Source organism: Chionomys nivalis, chromosome 24, assembly GCF_950005125.1.
Source record: "Chionomys nivalis chromosome 24, mChiNiv1.1, whole genome shotgun sequence".
In the NCBI taxonomy this organism is placed as follows: Eukaryota; Metazoa; Chordata; class Mammalia; order Rodentia; family Cricetidae; genus Chionomys; species Chionomys nivalis.
In genome coordinates, this window is record NC_080109.1 from 21,200,608 (window position 1) to 21,225,726 (window position 25,119).

General features: G+C 41.5%; 1 protein-coding gene across 2 annotated transcripts in view; it reads left to right on the top strand.

Annotated features, from left to right (window-relative positions):
• The window catches only part of Nbea (neurobeachin), a 487,335-nt gene that overhangs the window by 446,907 nt on the left and 15,309 nt on the right, over positions 1–25,119 (top strand). For both annotated transcript variants that reach the window (XM_057757235.1, XM_057757236.1), the window contains exons 49-53: positions 13,644–13,733; positions 16,597–16,789; positions 18,155–18,226; positions 23,857–24,012; positions 24,738–24,908. In XM_057757235.1, the coding sequence (XP_057613218.1) occupies positions 13,644–13,733; positions 16,597–16,789; positions 18,155–18,226; positions 23,857–24,012; positions 24,738–24,908 (682 nt within the window). The remainder of the gene's footprint in view (positions 1–13,643; positions 13,734–16,596; positions 16,790–18,154; positions 18,227–23,856; positions 24,013–24,737; positions 24,909–25,119) is intronic.

Genomic DNA, 25,119 nt, shown 5'->3' on the forward strand with positions numbered 1-25,119 from the left:
ATCCTTCAGAGACCACTACACTTGCTGAATTTAGTGCCCTCAGGGATGCCTAAATTTTTATCAGCTTATTTGATGGGAAGTAATTTTTAAAGCTGCACCCCTTTGCCTATCACAGACCCATTTTATAATATTTTTACAAAGAAAATTCATCTTTTCCAACATTTATTTTTCCGTAGATAGGGTCTCACTGTGTAGACCATTCTGGCCTAGAACTCAGAGAGATCCACCTGCCTCTGCCTCCTGAATGCTGGAGTCAAGGGTACTCACTCTCTCAACCAACCATAGTGAATATTTTTATAATCGGGAAAGGGAAAACTGGAATAGTCCATCCTTATAGTCCAAGCCCAGTTCCAATTTGGACTTGATTTATAAGCTTCATGGACATCTTTGGTCCCGGTATTTTATTATGCTTTTCCCCACCTACAGCAAAGTTCTATATTTAAAAGGGAAATTAGAGGCTGATTATGTTAGACAAAATACAAATTTGAACATATTGAGTATGAGGAAAACCACTGGGTATCGTTCATATTGTGATAGGAAAGTGGGTTTTTTGTTTTTTGTTGTTTTTTTTTCCTTAAGTGTCAGTTGCAAAAGAGACAAATAGGCCAGGAAAAAGACACCAGAATTCAAATTGAGACATTCCTTCCATGATCAGAGTGCAAATTTGAACCTCACTGAAGGTGTTGGCTTCTTGAGCTGTCACGCCATTATTCTGGACAGTGGCAAAGCCAATTAGTTGTTCACAAGCCTTACTCATCGCACCGTGGGAGCTGTAGCACAAAATGTGTGCTCGTCACTGATTTGCTGGGCGAAAACGGGTCCAGCCTCATGTTTGCTTATTATGTAAATTCTCTGAACAGAATCTGTTACATTATGGGTTCTTATTACCCCAATAATAAAAAGTAATGCAGACTGTCTAGTGCTAAGCCGGATGTCTCTGTTTAGGACTTGGCTCCTTTGAGCATCTCCTTCTGAGTAAACACTTGCTGCCAGCCTCAGAACCAAACTAGGTTGTGCATCCTTTCCTCCTCAGACCCTTGCCCAGGTGTCTGAGTTGTCGTCTCTTAGAGCTATGATCCTCCCGTAACACACCTTCTCCCTCCAGCAGCACAGGCCCTAACACAAGTCAGCAGAGGTGTTTGCACTGGCTTTGAAGATCACTAGCAATTCAGGATTGCTGGGGAAGCTGTTTCACCTCCTCACGGGCAACAAGAGACCATTAGTGTGGTGCAAACCACAGATTGAGGGCTTTTAAGGAATATGAATTAACTTTTTTCTCTCCTATTACCCACCATCATTCCCTGTCATTCATTCCCATTAATGTCAGTAAATAAGTTAGAATGAAGCATGTTCCTACAAAATGTCCTGTCCTACCATTTACGAGCTTGAAGAGCAGCCTTTCTGCAAAGGCTACAAACCACTCAAGAGCTCCAGGATAGCTGAAGAGAGCCAGAGTGCAGAATCTCACTCACTATCTCAGCTGCTCTACAAAGCGAAACTCAGCCTCCATGGTCGTGAGACACAGCTCTGTAGATAGTGCATCTATGGTTGATGGTCGTTTATGCCCTCCCTGCACATTATCACTAAGAAAGACCCCTGGGAAAACGCAGTACTGGTTTCAACATCCCTGTTGGAACCCTGTAGACCTACCCAACTAGACCCTAACTTGAGAGAGATGCTTCAGTCTGAAAGATTGAACACAAATTCCTAAAAAAAAGTAAAAGATTATTTTGATATTTTTAATGCAAAGATCATTACTATATAAAAGCACAGGAAGGCTAGTTTTTTGCATTTGTTTTATAATGTCAATTTGACTAATTAAGGTAATGTTTTTTAAAATGCTAAACATCACCATAAAAAACTAACGTGTCCTCTTTGTTTAAAAATTCTATGATCTGTCTAGAATTTTCAGCTTTGAAGTTAGTACTAAAATTTGAGAACTAGCTTAAGGTTATTGACTCATTCTTCCCTGACAGGTGAAGTCATGAACCAGCACTAACCACAGCAATTATGGCATTAAAATGTCAAGAAATTAGAGGTCAGAATAACAGATAATTTTCTTCTCTGTGTCAGATTAAAAATTGGCATTCTTTGACAGTTTAGGATCTCTGGCAGAGAAAATGATGACAACTTAACTTATTTTATACTTGTAAAGCAGTAATTGATAGTAAACTTTATCTTGACAGCTTCTGGGCAGAAACATGACAGCGCAGTTCTGGTACAAAGCTCCTTAATATGTAAACACTAGGTCTGCTGGAGAGTAGAGATTTATTTAAACTGCCTTAAGTCTTGTCTTACATCATTATCTTCTGGGCTCTTTTCTCATGATGGCTCAACTGTTTGGGCAGTGGTTTTTGAAGCGTGATAATGAATGAATATTCTTTCTTCTCCTTTTCCCATATTAATAAAAGCCACTATTTTCTTCATATTTGTGCCTACCAAGTGACCTGCATAGAAAAAAGGGTTCTAGTTAAGTAGCCACTGGGTGCTGTGGTTTTCTTTCTCCCTGCTCCTCAAGTGTGACCCAGAGTCCAGCAGAACCCTAGCACCTGGGAGCTTGTTAGAACTTGGGCTAGAAACTTAAGCTTCCCTAACATGACTCAAGAGAGCATTCAGCAGGACTCATGGGGACTTGATGTTAGAGATTTAATTTTCTAAACATATTGAACTTGGGCATTCAGGCTTAGACGTAGGTGTCTTTACCCACTGAGCTTTCTCACCAGCCCAAGAAGATGAAATTGGAAGTTTGTTTTACATAAGATGTGCTAGATCTACTTGAGACACTTCCGCTTTTCTATACATGCAGAGAGAATAGTATAATGGAGGTCGCCCAGTTTCGTCTCATTGCATCTGCTTCTCCATCCCAGGATCCTCCACTGTTTCAAACATATTCCATGCCCATATAGCTATCTTAGCAACTCTACTGCATCTTTCTTGCCTCTCCTAAAGATATTAAGAATACAGAGAATAACACTGTATATCTTGTTCTAAGTTAATATTTCTGTCCTTAATTGTTATTTATAGCTATAATTTTTCTTTCAATGTCAATAGTTTATATTTGTTAAAAATTTATTTGAATTTATATGTTTCTACTTAGGTTTATATATGCACAACATGCATTCAGTGCCCCTGGAGGCCAGCAGAGGGCATAAGAGTCCCCTGGAACTGGAGTCACAGACAGTTGTGAGCCTCCATGTGAGAGCTGGGAAACAAACCCAGGTTCTCTGCACAAGCTGCCAGTGCTCTTAACTGCTGAGCATCTCTCCATTAGTTCAATGGCATTAGTTTTCGAGAAGTAAGTTAGCATTATCATGGCACTGGTGTTGAAGTTGCACCTGTGAAACAAGAGGGAAAAGTGGAGTCAGTATCCTGACAGAAACTGCAAGCTCATACCAAACAAATGACTAAGCTCTGAGCTGACATAAACTTGTCATCATACCTGTTACCAACCTCACCAAAAGGAAAATTGATTTAAGTGAGTACTTTGTGACAGGGAGAGGTAGACGCAAGCCTGCCAAATAGTGTTATGCAGCTGGTACCTAGAACAGATGGGCCAGACAGTGTCTACGTATTTACAGATATACTCATCAGTTTTGCATTTTACAATATTCAATACATTTTAATATTACCAGCAATCATTAAAAAAAGGTGCTATTTTTCCGTCTAGCTGTCTTTACTTAGGCAGGCCCTGCTTTGATCTCTCTTTTGATCTGCCAGGGGTAACAGAGCTGCTCTCTATGTGTGCTATGAGGAGAGCATGCCCACAGGAGGTAGGCTACATCACTTCATTTTCCTGCTGAAATGTTCCTTGCTACTACAGAGCACTAACATGATAGGGCTGTCAAGAACCAGCAAGACAGATGTGTCTGTATCCAAAACAGCTGCTGCTGACTTTCCTAGAGAGATGAACTCATAAAGTTCATAAGGGAAAAAAATCAATGCACTCTTCATTTACCGATGATGTCAATGAAAAGACAGTGGCAGCTCCGATGGCCCTACCTTCTGTGCTCACAGTGACTCCTCTATGTCTATCAATCAGCCCTTTCCTCCCTGCACTCCTGATGTCTTCCTTTGATGTAACCTGGGGTATCAGCAAGGGATGTTGCCTTCGTCATGTAGGTTAAGCATTTGTGAGTTTAGTCCTCTGTTTGTGAGCCATAAACTAGCTGCCTTGCTGGACTGCAGCCCTTGGCATTCACTCACAGAGTGATGGGGCCCCATTGTCTTCATACTGGTTGATTAGGGCTTCTCTCCTAAAGAGCTTTTCATGATTACAATAAACGAGAAAAAAGATAGCTGGTGACGGTCTCCTAAATTGCCTTAAGTAAATCTCTTCTTTACTACCTTAAAATTTTTAGCATGTTCAAAATCCAAATTAAATACAAAGAGCACCCCTATGTTTTGATCAGCTAAGCACAAGTGGGCATGAGGTGTTCTTCAGAGTTTGGGTGGGGGGAAGAAAATACCATGACCCCAGATCCATGTGTTTCATATCCGCAGCACCGAGGCTTACATGACCCCAGATCCATGTGTTTCATATGCGCAGCACCGAGGCTTACATGTAGATTTTGTTAATAAACTTTGAATGTGGAAATTAGTATTAAAGAAATTGATGGCACACAATGAATTATGCTTAGCTAATCTGTTATTTGGGTTTCTCTTTTCTCATTGGATCTTTACTGTGTCTTAGCTAGTCAGTTTCTTCCTCTCCCCACGATGTGGTGCAGTTAGTCAGTCTCTGATGAATAATAGCTAGTTCTTTGTTCCCCCTCTTTGTGTTATTTTCATTATGTGCTAATGAGAAATGCTAATTGATCCAGCAGTGATGTTGCATACCTTTAATCCCAGCACTCGGGAGACAGTGGCAGGCCGCTCAATCTCTGAGTTCAAGAGAAACCCTGTCTCGACACCTTCTCATCTCCGATCAGCATAGAGCTCAGTCATATAACACTGTCATCTGCTTCCGTTCGGAAATGGATATCACTCGGCCATTTCAGTTAGATGTCCGGGACTCATGTAAAGACTCAGACGCATTAGTAATGGCCCAATTTGAAACTGTTTGAAGTCTCAATGTAGTCTTTCTAATTATTGTTTCCCATTTATGTCAAAACCAGGGGACATTTTATTCTGTTGAATTAACACTGTGATATTTTGAGTATGAGTTTGGCTTGATAACAAGACATGCTTTGTTTTGGAATATCGATGTCACCATCTGCATGAATTTGTGTCACTGTGCTCTGCGCACCAAGCCAAACCTTGAGCTTTTTTATCTTTTTCGGTAACTCTTCTGTGGTTAGACACTCCAACTTTGAAGGCTGCACCTGCATACCTGTCCCTCTCACTACTTTCAGCACCACTCTACACACAGCCTTTTTCCCCTTCTCTCCTGAGCGACAGCAGAGAAGGCATTTCACAGAAAGCTGTTCAGCCAAGGCAGGCTTGACAGGGGGATGCTCTGGGTTGTACCATTAGGGGTTCAGTCCTCCGTTTATGAAAGAAGAGTACTGAAGTGAGCAGAGAACCCCAAACACAAAGGCCTCTCCTTAAGACATCATCTCTTCGTGGGCATTAGTGAGTGTAGACTGCAAAGAGACCCCTGCTCTCCCAGGGAGCTCATACCAGGGCCCTCCGTAAGACCTTCCTCAGTAAAGTGGCTCTTGGTAGAGAACAGTTTTCCTTTACTCTGTCCCGTCCTGACGTGTAGAAAAGGTAAGCAGCATGTCTCACTGGTTATGCCTTTTTACTAATCTCCGGGATATCAGCACATGGCCTGTCAAAGACACTGAAGGCTTCCTTTAAAAGAAAACCTCTGCCACATAGATGAACCCTAGAGACATTGTACTAAGTAAAATAATTTGGTCACAAAGCAAAACAAAACAAAAAGGCAACAAACACCCTGCCTCCACCCTCCCCCCCCACACATATAAGCACAAATATTCTACTTGGAAGAGAGGTCTGCAGCAGCCACTATCAGAGAGGAGGAAGTAGAATGGGGGTTACCAGGGATTAAAAGAGAGTAGAGGGGTGGGCTATGTGTAGTGTATACAGATCTTAAGGATCTGTGGTGATACTGAGCACTGCACAACTGTATGTAAAATGTCTAAAATAATAAACCATGTTTTATGTGCATCTAAAATTGCCTTAAGAGGTAATAGAATTATAATAGGTAATAATGGTCCTTATTACAGAGATGTGAGCAGGAGGCAGAGGTTCAGGAAGAGAAAGCAAAATACTTGAAGGCTAACACACCCAGGCCCCAGGTAAGAGGCAAAGTGCTGGAAGAGAGGTATAGCAAGAGATGTGTTGTTCTAAATAAACTGTGATCTGAGGCAGAAGGGCAGGGCCCAGTCTAGCCACAGCTAAACCAAGACCTGGCAAAGAGAACCACACAGGAAATCAATCCCTCAGCCTCCTGTCTTCTGTGCTAAGACTGGACTCTCCACTGCACCTGGGGGAAAGGCCAAGAGCAAGGAGTGTACTGATAGGTATGTGGAGGTCTGAGGATCAGAACCAAAGAAGAAAGGTGCCCAGAACAGCATCCATCCCTTTGAAATGTTGCTTCCAGCTAAGCCAATGTATTTTAGACACCCAAGGCAGGTCAGCCACTATCGGCTGCATTAAAAGCCCATGCTTTTTCACTGGGACATGCGTACAAGTACACTTCAAGTACACAATCTGAGAGAACATGCCATCCAGCAGGACTGTACTAATTATAAAAAAGAAAACATTCTGGATGGGAGATTTTCCTGTCAGGATAGATTTCTCTTAAGTCATTTGTGTAACGTCATTACAGTTGATCGTCCCAAGGAGATGGAGCTGTATGTCCTCTCAAAAACAAAGGCAGGTAACACTAAACCGAGCTGCTCCTACAAGCCTGGGCTAACACAGCCTTCCCAGTCAATGCAAATCAGTTCTTTCCTTTTAACCCAAGTTAGCAAATAGTTGCTTATGTATTCAATAATTTTGGCATAATAGATTGTTTTAGTCTTAATGTAGGTGATTACTAAATCAGTAATAAAAACATTTTTATTTCTGTTTGTGGTTTCTCTGAGGAACTAGAAACAGTTGACTATAAAACAACTCTTTAATTTTTTATATAGTTTAATGTTTAAGAGCAAGAAATGATAGAGTGTGTATATTACTTTCTTGATCTACTTTATTCTTAGTTTTCTAGCATTAAAAAGTAATGCTTTACATGATCTTGTTTTATCACAACAGTAAACCAAAAGCAACGCTTATCAGTTAAAATATATTCCACCACTAAGTCACCTTTCTTTTGATCATTCTCAAAGTTGCATTGTATTCTAATTTTTTATGTGATGTAGGCAGAATTACAGGTAGAACAGAAAGGTGATATATTTGCTATGTCAAATTTATATTTTGTGTTTGGTTATGGAAATAACAGCTCTTAAGTGTTAAAATCACCGTAACAATGAGATAAGTGCAACACTAGGTAAGATGGTCAAAAAGTTTTCTCTGTGTTCTCAAAGACTATTTTTTCTTTCCTTATTTTTTTAATTTTTTTTTCTTTTTGAAAATTGAGTAGAGTTGGTGACCCTTAAGCAGCCACATTGGAAAGTCTGTGTCTAACATAGGCGCTAACTCTCCCTTGGCCACTTAGCTGGAGTCCCTCTCAGTTAACATTCCCCCAGGCTTCCCACCTCCAACTAGTTACCTGCAATTAGGGTAGAATTGCTTATAAATGGTTGGGAGTAGGGGATGGATACTCAGGTGTTGATCCAATGACCTTCTTCACCCCTGTCCTTCCAGAGAAGTCAACTGTTCACACCAGAGTTCCTGGTTGATATCTGCTAACAATAGCTGATTTGATGAAGAAAGCAGCTCTTTTGATAGGATCTTTTTTGATGTCAACCAGGTTGACAACAGGGGGTTAAAAGGAGAAGGAGGAAGGAGGACAGGGAATGAGGGAGGAAGGAACAACTAATTTTAAAGATTCTATGGGTGAAAAAAATACATACAGGTTACCTATATTATGGGACAGAATCAACTTGTTTTTATGTATTGCACAGCAAGGGGCTGCTACAGGTGTCCTAGATTTTGACTCTCACATTGTTTATGAAGCCTTTCCTCTGGACAGGCACATGTGTAACACACAGGCACATATAACCTACTTGTTTATCTCCTCTTCTTTAGTGCCAGATTGTTGACAGAGGAGGAACTTTGTAAGAAGGTGCCTTAGTTAGGGATTCTGTTGCTGTGAGGAGACAGCGTCAACACAACAGCTCTTATAAAGGAAAACATTTAATTGGCGTAGGGTAGCTTTAAAGGTTTCATCCATTATCATCATGGCAGGGAGAATAGAGGTGGGGAATTTGATGGCCTGCAGGCAGACATGGTGCAGACTACAGGTTGATCAGAAGACAACAGGAATGGTCTGTGACACTGGGAGGTATCTTAAGCATAGGAGACCTCAAAGTTCACCCTCACAGTGACGCACTTCCTCCAACAAGGCCACACCTACTTTAACAAGGCCACACCTCCTAATAGTGCACTATGAGATTATGGGGGGCAATTACAAGAAGAAAGAAAACAATTAAGCAAGGTGATCGGTAGGTCAGGAGAAGACAGTGTGTTGCACTATAGCTGCTGTACAAGGGTCCTCTGTGCATGTGTGTAAGGCATCTCATTAACTCATGAATTGGGAACTGAGGCAGTTTCTGGTGCCATCTGCCTCCAAATTGACAACATTGTGTATCAGCCTTGACTAATGAGAAAGTCAAATCTAGAGAGCCTTGAAAATCAGTAAGAAAGGAGACCTGATTTAAGATGTGACTAACTGTAATTTGACTGGTGGGTGCCAGAGTGTTTTATTGATAAGAGTCTAACAAGACAAAGGACAATGAAGACTACAGAGAAAGTGGTCCTCTTGGGTCCTTTTCCTACTGGGAGCTTTATATTACAACTAAGCAGATAAGACCACAGGTCATCTGTGCTGGAAATATAAGTCACCTGCCGCCATCTTAGTTATTTCTTCAACCTAGCATAGCACACAGCACATTTCTGTGTCCTTGCCTGCCTATCCTCGCAGGATCCTAAATGCTCAAATCTCCTTGAGGTGTTGAACACACCCGCTTCATGACAGACACTTGAGACAGATGCTAAGCATTTAATGACTGACCAGTGAATATTCTACTAATTAATAAAAAAAAATGTTCAAAATCACTATAGAAGAATTGTAATTTAAAAAAAAAAAAACCTGAACTTTTATTTCCATCTGAACAGTTTACAGTAGAAAACTAAAGTGATCTTCCATTCGTAATCAGTTGATAAGATAGGGAGGGGTTTCTGCGTACAGTAGTTACAGTTCATGAATACCCTAGAGACCACACAGCTCCAAATGGTCTCTTCATTTATAACAATGATCACTACATTCCAGGTTCACAAATGTAAGTATACAAGTCAACACCTCAGTTTGGAGCACATTGGGCATTCTACCCATGGCAGCCTCCCCAGTTCAGGATGTAAGTCCAATGGTAATGCCTACCACCACTCTGAAATGTTCCTCCAATGGTACCTGCCTACCTCCTTCAAAAATGTGCACTGTTTTTAAATACCTAGAGCTGTTTCTAAAACTTGAAGTTACTAATAGCCGCAAAATCTCTAAGTTGTGCTAAGCTGATGATAGGACACTGCTCGACATAAAAATAGTAGTGATGGGTACAGGAATGTAGGCACCCAAGTAAAATGTTTACCTTCTGGTTAGTTTCCTAGAAATTCCAGAAAATATTGATAAGCATGTAGATAGTGATTAACTTGATGGAGTGTGGATTGGGGCAGTTGGCCAAGGATAGAAGGTTGCCTATACACACACGTTCACATTCCTGTAGCTATCACAAAGATCAAGATAAAGAAATTTCCAATTCCATCCCTAAGGCTTCTGTCTTGATAAAGAGAAGACCTTCACCAGGTAAAGGTGCTAGCCACTGAGCCCGATACCCAGGTTCCACACGGTGGAAAGAGAGAACTGATTATCTCAAGTTATTATCTGATACCGGCAGGTATGTCACTGTGAATGTGGCCCACACATATCTGTGCATACACAATAGTTAATGTAGTTGAAAAGCCCATGATTCCAATTTAGAGATCATAAGCCTAATAAGCAGTACAGCTTCCTAAGAATAAGCCAACCCGTGTTTTCTTGTCACCAGCCAAAGATTGTCCACCAAGGGTCATGTGTAAGTGTCGCAGCTCTGAGGGAAAAAGTTTCCCCAGTGCAAGTATTACAGCTTTGAGGGGAAGGGTGTCCTATCAGGAGCCAAGGAATAGCACAAAGTGACACCAGATCTTTTGGGAAAGACACAGGAGGGTGGCGCCTCTGCTTGGGGAGAAGCAGCAAAGAAGTGAGAGAGAGGCAGGCTTATGTAGGGTTTCTTGAGGGCAGAGATTTCCAGGGGGAAATGGTGGGGTTTCAAGTCCTGCTGGGATTTCGAGCTCAGGGATTGTGGGTTCAAGTTGTGAGCATGGGCTTTTTATGAGGTAGGGTGGAGCTTGACCACCTGTGTCTGGAGGGCTGAGTCTGTTGTGTAGGTGGAGCTTGGTGGTTGGAGGTCCTCAAGTGGGGCCCGTGTCTCCAGGGAATTGTACCGAAAGCTTGGCAACCACTTAGTTGTTGAGAAATCTCAAGTGCTGCACTTGTTACCTGTGTCGGCTGTGTTTCATACAGGATTGTTACTAGAGTTATTTGACTCTCATATGTACATCTTCTAATAGTGAATAGCTTCTCAGTGAAAGAAACTGCCTTAGCTGACTCATTTCCAAATATCTTCAGATACTGGATCACTCCTCAGTAAAGGAAGTTGGGTCGACAGAGTCATTTCCAAAGTTTAGACTTATATACCTTGCTAATTTATACGCCTGAGCATTCAGAATGACTAGACTAAGAGAGCATTCACAAATGCCAGCATCTGCAATAACCAGGCGAGGATGAAGCAAGTGAAACATGCAGTCTGGGCCTGTCTCCACCACAGTCCTCCCTATTATGTGCATTTATGTGCATTTCTGATTTCCTTCCGGGGTGGCAGACTTCCTGAGGGCAGTGTGGATCTTGACTAAGCATTCAGATTTGTCAGCCTCATTGCTGCAGTGGCACTGAACTGTTGTAAGTAATGCACACTTGTGTGGTCCCTATCCAAGGGTCCATGTGCTTTTTATTTTCTGAACCAACTTCCCCCTTGGCCCAGATACCTTTCTAGTGCCCACGTTTATAGTCAGCAAATACTGGAAGACTGTGCCATAGTCCTTACCTGCAGAGAGTCAAGCTGAGTAAACAAACAGACAGGTAGTCATGTGTTCAATTCTGTAACAGAGGGAGGAACTGTACTCTGCGAGTATGGGGGAAGCTGGTGATGATCTGTAGAGTCCCAGCCGAGGGACAGCATCAATAGAGGACTTTCTCCTGCATGAGGAGGATGTCTCAGGACAGCGACTTAATCAGATTCCTAAGCTTTTTGATGGGCCCCACATCACAGCAGGCTGGTCTGCTGTCCCACTACCTGTCTGTGAGAACGGGCGCAGAGGGGTGGAAGAGAGGCAGCAGGCTCCCTGACCAGAGTCTCAATGACCGAAGGTGGAACTGCTTTCCTAACATCAGTAAGAGCTGAAGTTTTCTAATTCAAAAGGGAAAGAATACTCGCAAGACAGGAGCACAGGATACCTAGTAGATAAGTTCTAGAATACAGTCCCTTGGCGCACAAAACCATCTGGAATGAAGAAAGCACAATCCCAAAAGAGAAATGTGGAATTTGAATGCTCTGCCTCAGGCCACAGGAATCACCAGAGAGCACTAAACAAGAAATTTCTGGAAATTATACCAGCATCCTAACGTTTTTCTGGTATAATTTTAATACTTCTGTTTGTGAAACAAAGTTAAAGTAAGTGGGAGATGCTTGCTGGCTCTTTGTGCAGTAAGTGTCTGGGGCAGGGACTGAAGGCCAGAAGTGTTGACTTTAGCCCTGTCTTCTCGCCCCCAGAAGGCCCTTTTTCTTGGAGGAGTGAAAGTACAGACCGCAGTGTCCATTGCTAGAAAGACTCTAGCTGATATTGGACATTTGTTTTAACAGTGAAATTATTGTTTACTCTACAAACAATTCTCAAGAGTTATTGTAATAATGTGAAGCCAACTAGAAACGGTCTCTTTCCCTCTTTTATAGCCATAAATCTCGCAATGGGGAGAGACTGTGTGGTGGTACCTATTGAATACAATTTAGCTGAATAGTCACACTTTGCATTTGAATGGATGTCATGAAAATAAATGTTACATTAAAACTGGACAGCACTTAAGGAGATTTAATAATTCATCCCATTGTCGCTGCAAATAAATGAACCAAAGCCCCTTTTATGCAGTTGTTAAAATATGGTGGATAATGATCCATTCGTGTTTAATATTGCTAATAAATTTGAAAGTTCACATTTTTACTGATAAACATTTTCTTGAAATGCAGTGTAGAAGGACATATGGCTAAATTGAAGTACTTTATAAATGAGAATTGTAGATAGTGATGCGATCAGTAGCAGTGTTGGGTCAAGAGCCATCCACCAGCTTACCTGCATTCCTTCCAGCGCTCAGCAGTGGGTTTCGTATTTCACTTTTATGTGCACCAAATTGCACATGATAGTAGGGGGAAACTAGCGTGGTAACAAAGTAATGATCGTAGTAAATATTGTGCTTTTCCTTGTTGACTTAAATTACACATTCACAATATCTCAGGAAAAAATCTTATTAGTCTAATTTAATATGTTGAAATATTTTACCTATAAAATTTATGTTTAGGAGAAATGCTTAAGTCTCTGAACAAACAGTTGTACATCCAGACACATAGGCGTGCACATGCATGCAGTGTTATATTGTGTGATTCAGACAGTTTGAGGTGGAAATTAGTTTTAATGGGAGCCATACGGTTTTAATATTCCTATCTGCAGAGGCTTTAATAAAATGCTGTATATAGCTCAAGATACCCAAAGAATTCTTTCCTTTTTAGTGACTTTTCTCTAGTCTACATGGGAGAAGCTGAGAGAAACTAATTTATACCTTATAAATAATATCCCCAGGATCTGTCTTAAAACACAGTAGCAAGCTGAGATGTACTTTTGTATTGAAAGTTTTGCTTTATTTGATTGCCACACTGAAGCCTTAGAGTTCTGACCTCAGATTGCCCTCTGTGTTGACTGGAATGCACAATTTTCTGAATTGTATTTCATGTCAGTAGTAGACATTATGTCTCATTCTCTTTCTCCAAGAAGATTCCAGAAGCTTATTTCATTAGAGACCCCCACACATTCCTCCTTACAAAGGACTTTGTTAAGGTACCTGTGTTGTGTCCAGTATTGAAGGTGTTTTCTGGTCTTTAACTGCATGCGTGGATGCACAGGTTAACATTTCCACATTTAACCCCAGCGTCTGGTAATGAGAACAGTACTGTGCTTAAATGAAGCATGATTAGAAGAAGTGAAGCTTGTCCCCCAAATACTAACACTTGAAGGATTCTGCACCTTGAGAAAACAGCACTTCTAGAATTTTCTAGATCCTTTTATGGCTGACTTGAGCTACACTTGCATTGTGAAGAGTGTGTTGACCTCTCTTTTGACACATATTGCTTATGGCAGTCACCCTCCTTGCCCTGCAGGCCATGGAAGCACAGATACAGAATTTTGGACAGACGCCATCTCAGTTGCTCATCGAGCCACATCCTCCTCGGAGCTCAGCCATGCACCTGGTAAGGCATCAACCTGTGGAGGGATTTTCCTCTCCTATGAGCACAGGTAGAAAGTAAATAAAATGGTATTTCAGTAATATTTTCAGAGGCTTTTCCATTTATCTGATGACTCTGAAGCTCAAGGGCATGCTAGAAAGAAGTGTGATTTCTACTCTTCAGTCCTGCTTAGTAAGTGAGCCCAATCTTGGGCTCACAAAGGCAGCATCTACTTCTCCCTAAGCCTATTAGTGTACACACAGGCACACGCACATTGGCCCCAAATCAAATTAGATCTGTAAATTACCACGCAGTATAAACACAAGTCAGTAAGAGTGGTTCATTTTAAGAAAAGTGAATGATTCTAAAGGCAATTTGTAGCTCCTGCCAAGTGACTGTGGAACAAAACAGGCTGGTTACAAATAAGAGCTCCAAAGTCAGATATGAACCAAACACCATTTCCACCACTAACTAGTGACTGTGGCTGAGTACTTAACAGCTGTGTGCCGACATTTCAGCATCTGGAGCATCCCTGCACTGACAATCTAAGGCCTGCTTCAGAACCTCTCTTAGGCCAGCCCCTGTGATGTAAGCTCCCAGTAGATGCTAGCTGGCTTCATCAAAAGCTGACCATGTTAGACCATAAGTCCCAGAATGCAAGGAAAAAAAATGTAATCTTTATTTTATATTCTAAAATATAAAGGTCCATTCTTAGAACAATGCAATCCTTTTCCAGTTTATCATCATATAGCAAACATTCCACTTTTTATTTAATTAAATGAAGGCAAAAAAACTTGCTGAGATACTTCTAATATATTTTTTATTTTTTTTTAATTGAAAAAAAAATTTCTGCCTCCTCCCTGCCTCTCATTTCCCTCCCCCTCCTCCCGCCCCTCTCCCCCTCTCCCCACTCCTCTTCTCCTCCCTCTCCAGTCCCAAGAGCAGTCAGGGTTCCCTGCCCTGTGGAAAGTCCAAGGTCCTCCCCCCTCCATCCAGGTCTAGGAAGGTGAACATCCAAACTGGCTAGGCTCCCACAAAGCCAGAACATGAAGTAGGATCAAAACCCTGTGCCATTGTCCTTGGCCTCTCGTCAGCTCTCATTGTCCTCCATGTTCAGAGAGTCCGGTTTTATCCCATGCTTTTTCAGTCACAGTCCAGCTGGCCTTGGTGAGCTCCCAATAGATCGGCCCCACTGTCTCAGTGGGTGGGTGCACCCCTCGTGGTCCTGACTTCCTTGCTCATGTTCTCCCTCCTTCTGCTCCTCATTAGGACCTTGGGAGCTCAGTCCAGTGCTCCAGTGTGGGTCTCTGTCTCTATCTCCATCCATCGCTAGATGAAGGCTCTATGGTGATATGCAAGATATTCATCAGTATGGCTATAGGATAGGGTCATTTCAGGTTCCCTATCCTCTTCTAATATATTTTTTAAACTGTGATCTTTTACTATTTTTTTAAAATGAAAGTACAGATGTTTTGAGACAGAAACAGTTACAAATGAATTCTCAGATGATCTGTGTGTATCCACCATCTTGGAGACAAGCTCTTCAGTGAGGAACTCTGAGATGGGATGGCAGTGGGTAGGCGTCAGCAAGCCTGTAAGCCAGTGTTTCTCTGATGGAAGAAATGCTTAGCTCCTTCAATTACTTAATGTGTTTTTGAGCCCTTCACATTTCCTATGACTAGGCAGTGAGACACAGTGTCCGGTGTGTCCTCAATTCTCCCAAGAAGCAGGCAGTCTCTACCTGGGAAAGCAGATCTACATGCTTGCTTTAACCCTTCTCTCCACAGCAGCCATCTATGTAGTCTCAGACCAGCCCCACAGTGGGTGTCTTTTGATTGCAGTTGGTCATTCTGTGTAACAAAACAGAAAGATTTGCATGGAACACAGGTTGTTCCAAGATGACTCTCAGCCATGGTACAGACCAGATGTGGTCTTAGAGGGCCAAGCTCCACACTGCCTAAGGAGTCTCCTGAGTCTGTCTTCTGAAATGACTTGGTGGGAGAGTTCTAGTCTATATTACTTTTTCTCTGTTTTTATGAAGATGGTGATGATGATGATGATGACGACGACGACGACTATCCTGGGGAAGTGCCCAGTTAGAACTCATTACCTTCCTACAAGGAATTATTGGATGCCAAATTGGCATGGAGCTGTTAAGAGAAAATGAGCTTTCTACGCTCACGCTCTATAGAGACAATCCTCAAACATGGCTAGAAACCAAGTGGTGTCTATTTCCAGCATTCTTATTTTATGTTTTTGTATAATAGAATTTATAGTGCTCTGTAGTGCTTATAGCATCTGCTATCGAGTACTAGGTGTTTAAGAAGAAAAGCTCAAGAAATCAGCAAACTGAACCTATAAGAGAGAGAAAGCATAAGCTCTGAACAGGTCAGCATAGAGTCCAGATACCTGAAGACACTGGCCAGAGCACCAGGCTACTGGTGGTTGTATTTTAGTCCTTTTTATCCTGGCCCTAGGTTAGCCCAAAGATGACAGTTACCAGCCAAATCACTTTATATTTCATGCTAACATTATCAACCAGTGATTGAATAATTTCTCATCAAATTGATTTTTTTTTTTACTTCCCTGAACAATTATGTTCATCTTGTGGCTATGTCTGTGAGCTAACTGTCTATGTGATAACATGGCTACGAGCTGACTCTTAGCGGCAGAGTGTATTACCTCAATGACTTAAGAGACCCTGCCCCCTTTTTCTCTGTGTCTTCTTCAGGTAAAGCTGCTTTATTCTGGGGTGCCCTGGCCAGGGAGACAGTTCAAATGGCTGTGCTCACGCTAGCCTTATCTGTCTGCATCTCCTATACCTAGACCTTCAACTAACCAAGTTATCTTTCTGTTTCCTTCTTTCTCTCCCCTTTCTACTCAACAGTGTTTCCTTCCACAGAGCCCGCTCATGTTTAAAGATCAGATGCAGCAGGATGTGATAATGGTGCTGAAGTTTCCATCCAATTCTCCTGTGACCCACGTGGCCGCCAACACCCTGCCCCACCTGACTATCCCTGCAGTGGTGACAGTGACCTGCAGCAGACTGTTTGCTGTGAACAGGTGGCACAACACAGTAGGTACGTGGGCCTCAGCACTCACCCCAGAGCTAAGGCGTCGTTACATACAGACAGCAGCAGGACAGAGTGCTGTCAGGCCCGGTTGGCAGCACAGTCTATCCACAACTACAGCCCTATGCTCGTGCCCTAGGCATGGCTCCGTTCTTCCTCTGCATTCCAACAAGCTTCCAAACAGAGCAAATTTGTCTGGATTTTGTAGGCAATAACTTTAAACCATCCTCCTTCAATGGCATTAGTTTATTTGTCATTAGCAAATATTTCAATGCCCATTATGTGTCAAATAGTCTTAGGCTTTAAATAAGCAGGAAACAAGACAGATACCATCTCTAGCTTTGAGCAGCTTGTCTGTGAGAAAATGAAAACTCTGAAATTGTCCAGTGATTTCACATGTGTTTGCTCCACATTCAACCATGAGGGCTCCAGCCAGCACATCTTGAAGTGATATAATGTCATCGCAGACATTTAGACACACTGATCCTTGTTTAACCAGGGCAGACATGGATGTGACCAAATGATTTAGTTGGCCCAGTTCACCACTTAGGGCTTCCTGCAAAGCCTCAGGACTTCCACTGTCTCCAGGACTGAAAAGATGAGCCCTGCTGATTTAACCTGGATCTTTCAATTCCACTGATGTTAACCTCACTCTGAAAAGGGCAGTGATTTATACCACACTTCACTTCCATGAGTTTATATGTGCCTGGCTCTGGTTTGTGGTTATTGGTGATATTATCAACAGGGGGTAGCACAGCTTCTGCTTGCCCAGGAGTGTACAGCAGACATCTTATGGGAAAAGAAGACTTCATTGTTCATGGGGCCTTGGCCCCTAGGAATGTTTTTCATTAAGAGAAAAAAAACTATAAAGGTCTAAATTATTAAATTGTTCAAGAATATTATGTATAGTTACTTTATAACCATATGTAAAAATATGACAAATGAACTCAGACTCCAGATGTCAGTCCCAAAAGTAACTTAAGTGGGATGAAAGTTTTAGGTGAGACTCAACTTATAACATGGATTGACTAATTACTTTATTGGGAAAGGCCCCTTATACGAGAGCCGCAGCGCCTACCTGGCCCCATTCCATGGAAGCTCAGCCTTGTCTTGTATTTCAGGCCCACTGGTTGCATTGTAAGAAATGTTGTGATACTCTCTCGTCCAGTTTATCACTTTTCTTAACACATCTCAAGGAAAACCTCAAGTTCCTGCTGTGGTGACTTTTTAGGACTCAATGAGGTCACATGATGGGACCGAGTCAGCACAAATTTTAAACAAATGCACATTTTATGTGGCATCATAAAACACCCTTGTTTGGAAAGGCTTCTTTTCAGGTAATCTCATGGCAGCTCTCTATACTCACTTCCTTAGGCCTCAGAGGAGCCCCAGGATACTCCTTGGATCAAGCACATCATCTTCCTATCGAGATGGACCCATTAATTGGTATGCTAATAAATTTGTTGTTTTCTATGTCTGTGATGAAACTCATGACCAAAAGCAGCCTAGGGAAAAGTTTGTTTTGGCTTGTGGTTCCCAGAGGGAGAGTCCCTCATGACTGGGAAGCTAAGAGATCACATCCTTGACCAAAGACAAAGCAAAGAGAGTGAACCGGAGGTGAGGTGAAACCTAACTTCTCAAAGCCAGACCCCAGTGATGTGCGTCCTACAGCAAGGGTTCTAGGGGTCCCACAGCCTTCACAAGAAGCGCTACCAAATGGGGGCCAAGGGTTCAAATGCCTAAGCCTAGGGCAGTCATTGCTCACTGAATCCACGGCAGCTAACAAAGACGCATTTTAAAATCTCATCTGTCTGCACATTCTCACCTGGTTGTTTGTCTCAAAATACAGCTGAGTGATACATTACAACGTCAACATGACAATGACAGCTAATTGTCAAAGGGCTTTGCTAGCCTCTGCATGCAATCCAAGAATGCTTTGCTATTAAACCAACTCTTTATGCCATTTTCTTGATGTTTTAGGAGATATGTAAGTTGAATAGCAAAAGGCAAATAATTACACATTGTCCGGTGTTTGAGCCTCAGATATTCTTAACAACCTTAAATTATTTAAGGTAAAGAAATTGCTAAGGGAAATTAATACTGAAAAGCACCTTCTAAAAAACTTTCTAGTTGATGGGGCTAAACTTGTTTTTCTTTTTAAAGTAAAGGCTCCTGAATTGCAAACTCCTGAGCTACAACCATTTACAGTTGTGTGGCCCATAGACATGGCTTGCCCCTTGTTTTTATATCTGTGCAGTGGTTTGTAGTGATGTCTGTTCTCCTGGTTTGTGGGTTTATTTATAAAATTAAACTGAAAGAAACCTCGAAATGCTTTTAAAAGTTGCTAAGTTATGTATAATCAGTGGTATTCTGTTCTTCCGTTGGTTTAGCTTTCATTTTGTTCTGACAGGCGGGTCTTGGCTTCTTCTTATTCTCACACCCAACAAGACAGCCTTGCAAAGATGCAAGCTTTTGGACTAAGACAGTTCCTTAGTCTGTCCTTGCTGCTTGTCTGTCTTCCAGACACTGACAATGAAATGGGTAGCTAGTGTGTGACCATGGGACAGTTACTGACTCTGCTCTCAATGACCAGACACCAGTTCTGCCTAGGACTTCCGGCTTACTTTAGAAACCTATGTTTGTAAATGTCAATTCTCTCTTCCTCCTTACCCTAACCAAGCAGTTATCTCAGTTACTTTGCCAGCTTTAGTGGACATCTACATATAGAAGCTCAGTGATTTGATTGGCATTAGAGCCTAGTGGTGGTGACCTTCCACATCTGCACTTCCTGTTTAAGAATTCAGGAAGGGATTTTGCCTGAAAGGATGGCGCAGCTTAGGGGACAGACTAGCATCCAGACAGGCACTGGGGAAATCATGGATGTCTCTGAGTCCTGGGCTGTATTCACATTTACTCCCAGGGCTGCACACTGACTCTTTGCCTGTCTCTCTCCCCCATCGCTTTCCCATCTCTTTTATTGGTCTCCTCCCCTGCCAGCCATGCTGCAAAGGCCTTGTGTGTGTTGACAACCCAGGTCTTTAAAGCTGCTGACCTGAAGCTCCCTGTGGGCTTCCCACATCACACCAGCAGCTCTCTGCCAGCTTTTCGTGTGGACTGAAATGTGCCGTGGGCAAGTGACAGATGGAGCAAAGATTAAGATACTTTTTGATTGTGTACAAGGTTTGCCTCCACCTAGTTCTTACTGGACACTAATGAACTGAAGCATATCGTGCATGTATAAAACCAAAAGCATCTAAATACTTTTATATGTTTTAAATTACTATCTTGGATCCCTTATCTGTTCTCATTTGTTGATGGAAAAGCTGAGTTTGCTGACATAGTTTTTAAGTATATGATATAGCTTGTGAATAATCATTGTTACTAAAGAAATGTATATTCCTTGAGGAAAAAGTCTAAATCTTAACAATTTTGCACCATTGAAAGTCCATTTCTAGCAGGGAGGTGGTGGTGCAAGCCTTTAATCCCACCTCTCAGGGAAACAGAGGCAGGTGGAGATCTGTGAGTTCAAGGCCAGCCTGGTCTACAGAGTGAGTTCTAGGACAACCAGAGATACATAGAAAAACTCTGTCTTGGAAAACCAATAATAATAATAATAATAATAATAATAATAATAATAATAATAAGAAGAAGAAGAAGAAGAAGAAGAAGAAAGAAAGAAAGAAATAAGGAAAAAGAAAACAACAACAAAAACTCCTGATCACACAACACACACACACACACACACAAAGAAGGTCCATTTCTACATCAGTGAAGCACAGACTTGTTTTCCTTCCCTGAGGGTATGCATGATGAAACTTTTTGGAATCTACCTTCAAATAATTCTTCTTCTTCTTCTTCTTCTTCTTCTTCTTCTTCTTCTTCTTCTTCTTCTTCTTCTTCTTCTTCTTCTTCCTCTTCCTCCTCCTCCTCCTCCTCCTCCTCCTCCTCCTCTTCCTCCTCCTCTTCCTCCTCCTCCTCCTTTGTGGGGAGTCAGCATGTAATTTATTTATTTTTAATCTTTTTATTTTTAAATTGATTTATTGAACTATACATTTTTCTCCTCTCCCCTCCCCTTCTACCCTCTCCCATGGTCTCCGTGCTCCCAATTTACTCAGGAGATCTTGTCTTTTTCTACTTCCCACGAAGATCAGATTCATGTATGTCTCTATTAGGGTCCTCATTGTTGTCTAGGTTCTCTGGGATTGTGATTTGTAGGCTAGTTTGTCTTTGATTTATGTCTGAAAGCCACTTATGAGTGAGTACATATGATATTTGTCTTTCTGGGTCTGGGTTACCTCACTTAATATGATGTTTTCTAGATCCATCCATTTGCCTGCAAATTTCAATATGCTATTATGTTTTTCTGCTGTGTAGTACTCCATTGTGTAAATGTACTGCATTTTCCTTATCCATTCTTTGGTCAAGGGGCATTTAGATTGTTTCCAAGTTCTGGCTATGACAAAAAAAAAAAAAAAAAGCTGCTATGAACATAGATGAGCACATGTCCTTGTGGCACGATTGAGCGTTATTTGGATATATACCCAAAAGTGGTGTTGCTGGGTCTTGAGGTAGGTTGTTTCCTAATTTTCTGAGAAATCACCATACTGATTTCCAAAGGGGCTGTACCAGTTTGCATTCCCACCAGCAATGCAGGAGTGCTCCCTTTACCCCACATCCTCTCCAGCATAAGTCATCATCAGTGTTTTTGATCTTGGCCATTCTGACAGGTGTAAGATGGAATCTCAGAGGTGTTTTGATTTGCATTTCTCTGATGACTAAGAATGTTGAGCATTTCCTTAAGTGTCTTTTTTTAAAAGATTTATTTATGTATACAACATTCTGCCTCCATGTATGCCCACACACCAGTGGAGGATGCCAGATCTCATTAGTTGTGAGCCACCTTGTGGTTGCTGGGAATTGAACTCAGACCTCTGGAAGAGCAGCCAGTGCTCTTAACCACTGAGCCATCTCTCCAGCCCTCCTTAAATGTCTTTCAGCCATTTTAGATTCCTCTGTTGAGAGTTCTTTGTTTAGGTTTGAACCCCATTTTTTATTGGATTATTTGTTCTTTTGATTACCAATTTCTGGAGTTCTTTGTATATTTTGGAGATCAGACCTCTGTCTGACGTGGGGTTAGTGAAGATCTTTTCCCATTCTGTAGGCTACTGTTTTGTCTTGTTGACCGTGTCCTTTGCTTTACAGAAGCTTCTCAATTTCAGGAGGTCCCATTTATTGTTTCTCTCAGTGTCTGTGCTACTGGAGTTATATTTAGGAAATGGTCTCCTGTGTTAATGCATTCAAGTGTACTTCTCACTTTCTCTTTTATGAGGTTCAGTGTGGCTGGCTTTCTGTTGAGCTCTTTAATCCATTTGTACTTGAGTTTTATACATGACAATAGATATGGATCCATTTTCATTCTTCTACATGTTGATATCCAGTTATGCCAGCAGCATTTGTTGAATATGCTTTCTTTTCTTCATATATATATATTTCGAGACAGGGTTTCTCTGTGGTTTTGGAGCCTGTCCTGGAACTAGCTCTTGTAGACCAGGCTGGTCTCGAACTCACAGAGACCCGCCTGCCTCTGCCTCCCAAGTGCTGGGATTAAAGGCGTGTGCCACCACCGTCTGGCTATATTTTTTGCTTCTTTGTCAAAAATCAGGTGTTTATAGGTGTGTGGATTGATATCTGGGATTTTGATTTGGTTCCATTGGTCCTCCTGTCTGTTTTTACGCCAATACCAGGCTGTTTTCAGTACTGTAGCTCTGTAGTAGAGTTTGAAGTCAAGAATTGTGATGCCTCCAGAAGGTCCTTTATTGTACAGGATTGTTTTGGCTATACTGGGTTTTTTGCTTTTTCATGTGAAGTTAAATATTATTCTTTTGAGGTCTGTGAAGAATTTTGCTGGGATTTTGATGGGCATTGCATTGAATCTGTAGATTGCTTTTGGTAACATTATTGTTTTTACTATGTTAATTCTACCTACCCAAGAGCATGGGAGATCTTTCCATTTTATGGTGTCTTCTTCAATTTATTTCTTCAAAGATTTAAAGTTCTTGTCATACTGTCTTCACTTGTTTAGTTAGAGTTACTCCCAGATATTTTATGTGATTTGTGGCTATTGTGAAGGGTGATGTTTCTCTGATTTCTTTCTCAGCCAATTTGTTATCTGTGTAAAAGAGGCCTACTGATTTTTTTGAGTTTATCTTGTATCCTGCTACATTACTGCAAGTGTTTATGAGTTTTAGAAGTTCCTTGGTAGAATTTTTGGGGTCACTTTTATAAGCTACCATATCATCAGCAAATAGTGAAAGTCTGACTACTTCTTTTCCGATTTATATGCCCTTGATCTCCTTTTGTTGTCTTATTGTTCTAGCTAGGACCTCAAGAACTATATTGAATAGATATGGAGAGAGATGACAACCTTGTCTTGTTCCTGATTTCAGTGGGAACACTTTAAGTTTCTCTCCATTTAGTTTGATGTTGGCTGTTGGCTTGCTGTATGTTGCCTTTATTATGATTAGGTATGTTCCTTGTATCCCTGATCTCTCCAAGACCTTTATTTTAAAGGGGTGTTGTATTTTGTCGAAGGCTTTTTCAGCATTTAATGAGATGATCATATTTTTTACAGTTTGTTTATATTGTGAATTACATTGACAGATTTTTATATGTTGAACCATCCCTGCATCTTTGGAATGAAGTCAACTTGACCATGATGGATGGTTTTTCTGATGTGTTCTTGGATTTTGTTTGCTGGTATTTTATTGAATTTTTTGCATCGATGGTTATGAGTGTGATTGGTCTGTAATTCTCTTTCTTGGTAATGTCTTTGTGTGGTTTGGGTAGCAGGGTAATTAAATCAAGACCAGATAAGCAAATTAAATAGACCTATAACTGCTAAAGAAATAGAAACAGTCATCAAAAGTCTCCCAACCAAAAAAAAGCCCAGGACCAGATGGTTTTAGCGCAGAATTCTACAAGACTTTCAAAGAACTAATACTAATACTCCTCAAATTGTTGCACACAATAGAAACAGAAGGAACATGCCAAACTCTTTCTTTTATGTTTATTTTTAGCAAATAATTCTGGTGTGAACAAACGGCAGATCACAGACCTTGTGGACCAGAGCATCCAGATCAATGCCCACTGCTTTGTGGTCACAGCAGATAATCGCTACATTCTCATCTGCGGGTTTTGGGATAAGAGTTTCAGAGTTTACTCTACAGAAACTGGTAATCTTCACAGCAAGTTTATTCTCAGTGTTCAAGAGATGGTGGAGGCTTGAAGACCTGAATTCTCACTCCAGCACCCACACATAAGCCTGTACTCACCTATCATCCCAGCACTGAGGGGGCGGACACAGGAGGATCCCTGGGCTCTTAACCAGTGGTCTAACTGAATTAGCAAGCTCTAGGTTCAGTGAGAGGCCCTGTCTCCAAACTAAGACAGAAAATGACTGTGGAAAACTTCTGATACCAACCTCTGGCCTCCACTCATGGGTGCACACACATGCCCATACACACACACACACACACACACACCACACATGCATTCACAAAGACTGTATCTTCTCTGATGTGAAGTCATGATAGTGTAGAGTCCATGCTGTGCCAGCTCAGTGACCACACTGTAAGCTAACCAGTTAGTTCTGCTTCAGAAATGAACTACTGCCTGAACTCACACTGACCTGAGTTTATATCTCAGTGATGCTTTTGGCCCCTCCCCACATTCAAATCCAAGGTAAAAAGTAAAACCGTCCATTGTCAGACCCAAATTCTGAAGAGAAAAATCTCGATTGTTTCATTTTATAAGACCTTTCCTTAGAAGTTACCTGTGAATGGACTTGAATTTCTTGCAAATTTGAGAGTCTGTGGCTTCTTTTCACAAATTAGTAAAATAAAATGATGTCTATTTCCATAAAGACAATGAGTCTAAATTATGTCATTTTGTGCCACAGGGAAACTGACACAGATTGTGTTTGGCCACTGGGATGTGGTCACATGCCTGGCCAGGTCCGAATCCTACATCGGTGGGGACTGCTACATTGTGTCTGGATCTCGGGATGCCACCTTGCTTCTCTGGTATTGGAGTGGAAGGCACCACATCATTGGTGACAACCCCAATAGCAGTAAGTGTTTCCAATGATGGTTCTTTCCGACAGCACGAGACTTAACAAGTTTTGTTGTTTTCTTCCCTTCATTTTTATGGAATCTGTATCATTCTGAGATTCCTGGAGGCAGGATCGCAATTTTCTGAAGCACAATTAATAAAAACTCAGAGAGAGAAATTGGGATTCAACCTGATGATCCAAAAAGCAAAACAGTCAATTCTTACATCAA